Source organism: Mus musculus, chromosome 1 (assembly GCF_000001635.26).
Source record: "Mus musculus strain C57BL/6J chromosome 1, GRCm38.p6 C57BL/6J".
Lineage (NCBI taxonomy): Eukaryota > Metazoa > Chordata > Mammalia > Rodentia > Muridae > Mus > Mus musculus.
The window spans coordinates 173176329-173185868 of NC_000067.6; the positions used below are offsets into that span (position 1 = coordinate 173176329).

The window sequence follows — 9540 nt, forward strand, 5'->3', positions numbered from 1 at the left end:
TTCCATGGGTGTTTTGTTCCCAAATCTAAGGAGGGGCATAGTGTCCACACTTCAGTCTTCATTCTTCTTGAGTTTCATGTGTTTAGCAAATTATATCTTATATCTTGGGTATCCTAGGTTTGGGGCTAATATCCACTTATCAGTGAGTACATATTGTGTGAGTTTCTTTGTGAATGTGTTACCTCACTCAGGATGATGCCCTCCAGGTCCATCCATTTGGCTAGGAATTTCATAAATTCATTCTTTTTAATAGCTGAGTAGTACTCCATTGTGTAGATGTACCACATTTTCTGTATCCATTCCTCTGTTGAGGGGCATCTAGGTTCTTTCCAGCTTCTGGCTATTATAAATAAGGCTGCTATGAATATAGTGGAGCAAGTGTCCTTCTTACCAGTTGGGGCATCTTCTGGATATATGCCCAGGAGAGGTATTGCTGGACCTCCGGTAGTACTATGTCCAATTTTCTGAGGAACCACCAGACTGATTTCCAGAGTGGTTGTACAAGCCTGCACTCCCACCAACAATGGAGGAGTGTTCCTCTTTCTCCACATCCACGCCAGCATCTGCTGTCACCTGAATTTTTGATCTTAGCCATTCTGACTGGTGTGAGGTGGAATCTCAGGGTTGTTTTGATTTGCATTTCCCTGATGATTAAGGATGTTGAACATTTTTTCAGGTGTTTCTCTGCCATTCGGTATTCCTCAGGTGAGAATTCTTTGTTCAGTTCTGAGCCCCATTTTTTAATGGGGTTATTTGATTTTCTGAAGTCCACCTTCTTGAGTTCTTTATATATGTTGGATATTAGTCCCCTATCTGATTTAGGATAGGTAAAGATCCTTTCCCAATCTTTTGGTGGTCTTTTTGTCTTATTGACCGTGTCTTTTGCCTTGCAGAAACTTTGGAGTTTCATTAGGTCCCATTTGTCAATTCTCAATCTTACAGCACAAGCCATTGCTGTTCTGTTCAGGAATTTTTCCCCTGTGCCCATATCTTCAAGGCTTTTCCCCACTTTCTCCTCTATAAGTTTCAGTGTCTCTGGTTTTATGTGAAGTTCCTTGATCCACTTAGATTTGAACTTAGTACAAGGAGATAAGTATGGATCGATTCGCATTCTTCTACACGATAACAACCAGTTGTGCCAGCACCAATTGTTGAAAATGCTGTCTTTCTTCCACTGGATGGTTTTAGCTCCCTTGTCGAAGATCAAGTGACCATAGGTGTGTGGGTTCATTTCTGGGTCTTCAATTCTATTCCATTGGTCTACTTGTCTATTTCTATACCAGTACCATGCAGTTTTTATCACAATTGCTCTATAGTAAAGCTTTAGGTCAGGCATGGTGATTCCACCAGAGGTTCTTTTATCCTTGAGAAGACTTTTTGCTATCCTAGGTTTTTTGTTATTCCAGACAAATTTGCAAATTGCTCCTTACAATTCGTTGAAGAATTGAGTTGGAATTTTGATGGGGATTGCATTGAATCTGTAGATTGCTTTTGGCAAGATAGCCATTTTTACAATGTTGATAGTGCCAATCCATGAGCATGGGAGATCTTTCCATCTTCTGAGATCTTCCTTAATTTCTTTCTTCAGAGATTTGAAGTTTTTATCATACAGATCTTTCACTTCCTTAGTTAGAGTCACGCCAAGATATTTTATATTATTTGTGACTATTGAGAAGGGTGTTGTTTCCCTAATTTCTTTCTCAGCCTGTTTATTCTTTGTATAGAGAAAGGCCATTGACTTGTTTGAGTTTATTTTATATCCAGCTACTTCACCGAAGCTGTTTATCAGGTTTAGGAGTTCTCTGGTAGAATTTTTAGGGTCACTTATATATACTATCATATCATCTGCAAAAAGTGATATTTTGACTTCCTTTTTTCCAATTTGTATCCCCTTGATCTCCTTTTGTTGTCGAATTGCTCTGGTTAATACTTCAAGTACTATGTTGAAAAGGTAGGGAGAAAGTGGGCAGCCTTGTCTAGTCCCTGATTTTAGTGGGATTGCTTCCAGCTTCTCTCCATTTACTTTGATGTTGGCTACTGGTTTGCTGTAGATTGCTTTTATCATGTTTAGGTATGGGCCTTGAATTCCTGATCTTTCCAACACTTTTATCATGAATGGGTGTTGGATCTTGTCAAATGCTTTTTCTGCATCTAACAAGATGATCATGTGGTTTTTGTCTTTGAGTTTGTTTATATAATGGATTACATTGATGGATTTTCGTATATTAAACCATCCCTGCATCCCTGGAATAAAACCTACTTGGTCAGGATGGATGATTGCTTTAATGTGTTCTTGGATTCGGTTAGCGAGAATTTTATTGAGGATTTTTGCATCGATATTCATAAGAGAAATTGGTCTGAAGTTCTCTATCTTTGTTGGGTCTTTCTGTAGTTTAGGTATCAGAGTAATAGTGGCTTCATAAAATGAGTTGGGTAGAGTACCTTCTACTTCTATTTTGTGAAATAGTTCGTGCAGAACTGGAATTAGATCTTCTTTGAAGGTCTGATAGAACTCTGCACTAAACCCATCTGGTCCTGGGCTTTTTTTGGTTGGGAGACTATTAATAACTGCTTCTATTTCTTTAGGTGATATGGGACTGTTTAGATGGTCAACTTGATCCTGATTCAACTTTGGTACCTGGTATCTGTCCAGAAATTTGTCCATTTCGTCCAGGTTTTCCAGTTTTGTTGAGTATAGCCTTTTGTAGAAGGATCTGATGGTGTTTTGGATTTCTTCAGGATCTGTTGTTATGTCTCCCTTTTCATTTCTGATTTTGTTAATTAGGATTTTGTCCCTGTGCCCTTTAGTGAGTCTAGCTAAGGGTTTATCTATCTTGTTGATTTTCTCAAAGAACCAACTCCTCATTTGGTTAATTCTTTGAATAGTTCTTCTTGTTTCCACTTGGTTGATTTCACCCCTGAGTTTGATTATTTCCTGCCGTCTACTCCTCTTGGGTGAATTTGCTTCCTTTTTTTCTAGGGCTTTTAGATGTGTTGTCAAGCTGCTAGTATGTGCTGTCTCCCGTTTCTTCTTGGAGGCACTCAGAGCTATTAGTTTCCCTCTTAGAAATGCTTTCATTGTGTCCCATAGGTTTGGGTATGTTGTGGCTTCATTTTCATTAAACTCTAAAAAGTCTTTAATTTCTTTCTTTATTCCTTCCTTGACCAAGGTATCATTGAGAAGAGTGTTATTCAGTTTCCACGTGAATGTTGGCTTTCCATTATTTATGTTGTTATTGAAGATCAGTCTTAGGCCATGGTGGTCTGATAGGATACATGGGACAATTTCAATATTTTTGTATCTATTGAGGCCTGTTTTGTGACCAATTATATGGTCAATTTTGGAGAAGGTCCCGTGAGGTGCTGAGAAGAAGGTATATCCTTTTGTTTTAGGATAAAATGTTCTGTAGATATCTGTCAGGTCCATTTGTTTCATAACTTCTGTTAGTTTCACTGTGTCCCTGTTTAGTTTCTGTTTCCATGATCTGTCCTTTGAAGAAAGTGGTGTGTTGAAGTCTCCCACTATTATTGTGTGAGGTGCAATGTATGCTTTGAGCTTTACTAAAGTGTCTCTAATGAATGTGGCTGCCCTTGCATTTGGTGCGTATATATTCAGAATTGAGAGTTCCTCTTGGAGGATTTTACCTTTGATGAGTATGAAGTGTCCCTTCTTGTCTTTTTTGATAACTTTGGGTTGGAAGTCAATTTTATTCGATATTAAAATGGCTACTCCAGCTTGTTTCTTCAGTCCATTTGCTTGGAAAATTGTTTTCCAGCCTTTCACTCTGAGGTAGTGTCTGTCTTTTTCCCTGAGATGGGTTTCCTGTAAGCAGCAGATTGTTGGGTCCTGTTTGTGTAGCCAGTCTGTTAGTCTATGTCTTTTTATTGGGGAATTGAGTCCATTGATATTAAGAGATATTAAGGAAAAGTAATTGTTGCTTCCTTTTATTTTTGTTGTTAGAGTTGGCATTCTGTTCTTGTGGCTGTCTTCTTTTTGGTTTGTTGAATGATTACTTTCTTGGTTGTTCTAGGGCATGATTTCCTTCCTTGTTTTGCTTCTTTTCTGTTATTATCCTTTGAAGGGCTGGATTTGTGGAAAGATATTGTGTGAATTTGTTTTTGTCGTGGAATACTTTGGTTTCTCCATCTATGGTAATTGAGAGTTTGGCCGGGTGTAGTAGCCTGGGCTGGCATTTGTGGAGGCCCTGTGTTTTAACAGTCTTTTGGTTACAGCTTTTTTTTTTCTCAGAAAGAGAGTGAATGTCTGTCAAACCAATGGATGTATTGGCCACTCTGAGGAGCTAGACCTGTTTAGAAACAGGGAAGGCTCTCTGTGCCACCATGAAGAGGGGGAAAGTAGCCCTATATGTAAGATGGAGATGTTGCTAACTGACACGATTAACCACCAGCAAGGAAAATTCAAGTTCCATTCTAATGCAGACTTGTGCACTGTTGGAAATGTGTTCCTTTGAAATGAGATTTTCTATTCTGAGGCAGGGAGCTTATGACAGGATCTCTTTTTTTTAAGGATTCCATAGGACAAGTAAGTGATACCTGAATTTCCAAAGAATTGTACTCAGGGTAGAACTCCTGTGGGTACTAATCTAATGCTTCTCCTTGTTTTAAAACTGTTATTGTTATTCTACATTGTTCTAGAGGACTTTACTTGCCTAGGGAAAGATCAGAAGACTACAGGGGAGAAGCCAACTGCATTTCAAATAGACCTTTAAACACTCATAACTGAAACATTTATATTGAAATTGGAAAGAGTTTTTAAGTCTAGCAAACTTTTCTGGAAAGGAATGTTTCTCAGAGTTTAGAGAGAAAGATTTTGAATATCAAAAGTCTGAGTACTAAGATATTCTATGTGTGAAACATAAAGTGTAAACTATGGAGCTGAGAAGAAATCAGTGTTTTCTGTTTAAATAAAATAAAGGCATGCATCCTATGGAGAAGACAGCCTCACAGTGAGTGGGATACTGGGGAAGGCAGACCCTTGCCCTTGTCCCAATCTAAACCTTGGTCCCTTTACCAAGGAAAGAAAGGAATCATTGGAACAAGGAGGGTATTAATGTCCTTCACTTTTCAGAGAAGACGCTCAGAAAGGCTTAGGTCCTGACAGGGCAGGAGTAGGCAAGTTTGGAGTTAGGTGGATTGTTTGTGGATGCCAAACTGACTACATTTCACTATGTCACAAGACCAAAATACACATGGACAGTCTAAGATAATCAATAAGAGGTTTATGGAAGGATGGCCAACCTAGAATGGCCTCTGGCTGACCACAAGCAAGAAATTAAGTGGTGGAATCACACTGATGAAAGAACATGGAAACACCAAATTCCTCTCAATGTGTGATACTAAGTTGCCTGTGGGGTCTTGTATGTTACTGGAATCTAAGAAGTGGAACAAGAAATAATCATGGGATTTCCTACATGGGAAAGAAACTGACTTTATCTGGATTCATTACAAGGATACACTGGGGAAAAGAAAAATCAAGAAAATAAGGAGACCTCAAATTGTATTGGTTTTACTCATAACCTGGATTATTCATGATTAATTAACTAGGTTTACATGAAATATATGTAGGCAATTTTTCCTCCATCAAGAGTACTAGGAGCGCTGAATGACAATCAGATTGAAGGATAGAACTATCTTAGACTTACTTACCTGAATATGTAGCATATCAAATACACAACTGCTTTGTATATTTTATTTGATATTTCTGTATTTTTGACAATGTTTTACAAAAAAAGTGAATGTGCACTCATGTATTCTTTGTGGATATTGAAATTAATTTTCAGTAAAATACTTTGATTTGCTCAATAATTGTACCTGCTAATTACTAAGATTTTTCATTACTAATCTTTTTCTCATAATTGAATCTAAAATTTACCCCATTGTTCATTTTTTGAGGTAAGGAAGAATAGTCTGTTATTACTTCATTTTTCAAACCCTTAATTGCATTTTATGGAAGTTTGCATGTGAGACTTCCTTACTATTTACATTTCTCAGGTTGTTTTTGTTTTTGTTTTTGTTTTTGTTTTTGTTTTTTTGTTTTTTTTTTTTTAGTGGTATTGGGAATCATGTAATTTCTTTCAGAAAGGTGTGGTATTGGCTTCCTTTTCCACTAAATTCCTTTTCGCTGCCTTGGTGACTTGGTTTATGAGAGGAAGAAGTCTCATCCAGAAAGAACATTTCGAAATCCATTCTGCTGCTCCTTCTGCTCTTCACCATGTCAACTCCCACTTCAACTCAACTCTCAGGAAGTTCCCACAGAGATTTCTTCTTGACCTTCCCTTCTTCTCCGATTTTCAGAATTCTCCAGCAATCTTCTTCCCCAACAACACCCTCTTACTTTCTGAGACTTAAAAATTTTTTTTTCTATGAAGGATGCTTTTATCATTAGCCTGAGAAGCACTTCTCCTCCATCTGGCTTATCTTCAGGAAGAAGCAAAGAATTAGACCAATGGCCATTGCATTCAAATGCTATGGCCAGACTCCCTTGACTATCCTATGTTGATTAGAAGGTCTTTTGATTTCATATCCCCTTTCCTCTTCACAGCCTATCCTTAGATCCCTTTCATTTGGAATTCTACCTGTGGCAGATAGGAAATGGGAAGCTCTTTTAGAGTTCCATGTGTGGCTGCTTGAAGATAGCTGGTCTGGCAAAGTTTTAGCTCATTCCAAATTCATTTTTTTAAAGATCTCTTTAGTTTTTCATTGCTTATCTTATTAAAACACAAGGCATCTAGATTTCATTATACTAACTACTTGTTCAAGCATCTAATTTATTCTAAGAGAATATTCCATTGAGTAATATTTAATGTGTGGTTATGATTCAGCAAGAAATAGATTGGTCCCTTTAAATTTAAGCTTGAAATGAACATAAGATTCTACTTTAACCTTGTAATTATCTTCTGGAGTAGGGCCAATAGCTGTCTGTGTATGGGTCTTGGAAGTGACTTGTGAGTTTTTTATTTTGTTTTATTTTCAATGTTAAATAAGTTGAGAAAATGAAATTCACTTATGAGAGGCTGGCTACCAGATTCATGTTTGCCCTCCTCCGGGCCATAATGTATGAGTCTTCTAAACACATAAAACCATGGCTTTATACCTTGCCCTATCAGGTTCCATGTGAAAAAGATGAAATTATTTGGAGAGGAATTAACAACTATGAAAGGGATTTTTTACCCAACACTTTTCGCAGAGCATCCTGGACTTCTTTGTTTCTCAGACTATACACAACAGGGTTTAGTAGAGGTGTTATTACAGTGTAAGTCACTGAGATCAACTGATCCTGGTCCCTAGTGTTCTCTGATTTGGGCTTGAAGTAGGCAATAGAGGCACAGCCATAGTGGATCACAACCACAGTGAGGTGGGAAGCACAAGTGGCAAAAGTTTTTCTCCGGCCTTCAGCTGAGGCAATCTTGAGAATGGTGGAAATAATAAGAACATAGGAGACAAAGAGGAAAGTGGCAGGGGCTGTGATGACCATAAGGCTAAGAGCTAACGTCAAGATATCATTGATGACTGGCACTGTACAGGCCAGATCTAAAATAGGACGGACATCGCAGAAGAAATGTTCAATCAGTGTGTTGCAAAATGGCAGCCTGAATATGGCCACAGCCTGAATTAGTGAGAGCAAGAACCCTGTGGCTCCCACTGAAGATGCCAGAATGACACACACCCTCCAATTCATGATGACGCTATAGCGAAGCGGGTTGCAGATGGCCACATAGCGATCATAACCCATGACTGCTAGCAGGAGACAGTTGGTGATTGCAAATCCAAGGAAAAAAAATAACTGAGTCCCACAGCACTCCAGGGAGATGGTTTGGCTCAGACCTACAAGGCTGCCAAGCATGCGTGGGATGATGACCAGAGAATAGAAAGTCTCTGAAGTTGAGAGAACACTTAGGAAGAAATACATGGGGGTGTGAAGGTGGTGGTCAATGCGGATAATGGTCACAATGATGACATTGCCAGCCAGAGTCAGGATATATAGGACAAAGAAGACAACGAAGAGTGTGAGCTGATGCTCTTGGAAATTGGAGAAGCCTTGGAAAACAAACTCTCTTACATGTGTGCAGTTGGTTTTCTTCATTGAGGACCTCAAATCTGAAATCTAAAGAGAATGTCAATAATAGTCTTAGTAAAGAAGTGACACTGACCACGAGTATACTGTGGAGAAACTTTGAGTACAGCAGAGACTCAGCTCAAACTCCCTATATGGAGCTGTAAAAAAGTTTAGTCTGTAAAGTCCTTATCTCCCAGGCATTGCCCTTAAATTCAAGCACTAAAACTTATATTTTAAAACTATATAAGAGCCAGGTAGTGGTATATGGTTGTGATCCCAGTACTGTAGAGTTGATAACAGGCAGATCGCTGGGCCTTAGAAGATAATCAGGTTAATTTCAATGAGTTCCAAGTCTATGAGAGATTATGTCTTTAAAATTTAAAAATGTACATCAAAATTGGTGATATCTAAACAACAGCAGCTGATATAGGCATCTGATTTCCACACTTGTATACATATGCACACATGCCTGCATAAACAACTCCAATTCCACAAACAGGAGCATACACTAAAATGAAATTAAAAAGAAGAACAAAAAGATAAACTCAGATCCTTCAAAAATGATAGACTGCATCCTTGGACTAGAAGTAAAGATAGAATTTGGTTAGCCTTCCCTAAGAAGCTGTTGAAAATCATTCTTTTCAAGTGCATTTTGATCCTCTATATAGTGATTGCCTATAGCACAGGAAATTGGTTTTGAAATTTTCTTAAAATTAGATTATTGTTTAAACGATAACCCATCAAATTAGGAATTTTTTAAAAATTAGCTCAAAAAAGGCACTGTTTGTTATACTAAGTCAAGTTCACCAGAGCTTATGATGATAGCTGCGGACTACTCAAAGCCAAATAGTAATAATGATACAAGAAAATATGTGTGACATATGCAGAAGATTATTAGATGCAAATTTATACTTTCAAATGTTTATTTTAAAACGAAGCTAACAGAATGTTGATTTCATCAGGCTTAAAAAACACGACAAGTGTAAAATAGGACAATAGTACAATGAATTTGATGATAATAGCATAAAGGAAGAATATATGATAAAGCATAGAAAAGTAAAGTTTACAAGCCTAAATGTTAGATGCTAGTGAAATTGACAAAGAAAAATAATAGAGAACATGAATAATTTCCTTATTAACCCTAAGAAGAAGGTAATTAGAGAAGTTTCAGAACAAAAGAAGAGATGTAGCTTCACAATTTAATTAATATTTTTAGTAAAATAAAATGACTACATTGCCAGGAATAAGTTAGTTATTTAATCAAGAAACCCATACCCTCACATCATCGGTGAGCTGGAACCTGTGGCTATACAGGTTATATGCAGTAGGAGAGAACCTACAACAACAATTCTTTTAAATATACATATTAAACTAGCTCTTAATGACTTATTCTTATACTTGTAGATTGATATCTCAGTCCTCATCAAAGAATCTTGTATTTGTAAAGGATAGTGATTCACACT

The 9540-nt window shown here is 37.5% G+C and overlaps 1 protein-coding gene across 1 annotated transcript; it reads right to left on the reverse strand.

Moving 5' to 3' along the window:
- Nucleotides 1–7113: 7113 nt before the first annotated feature.
- Nucleotides 7114–8176, reverse strand: Olfr1406 (olfactory receptor 1406). The gene has a single exon (NM_146763.2). The coding sequence runs from the start codon at nt 8102–8104 to the stop codon at nt 7172–7174; it is 933 nt and encodes a 310-aa protein (NP_666974.2). The 5' UTR covers nt 8105–8176; the 3' UTR covers nt 7114–7171.
- Between the last annotated feature and the right edge of the window lie 1364 nt (nt 8177–9540).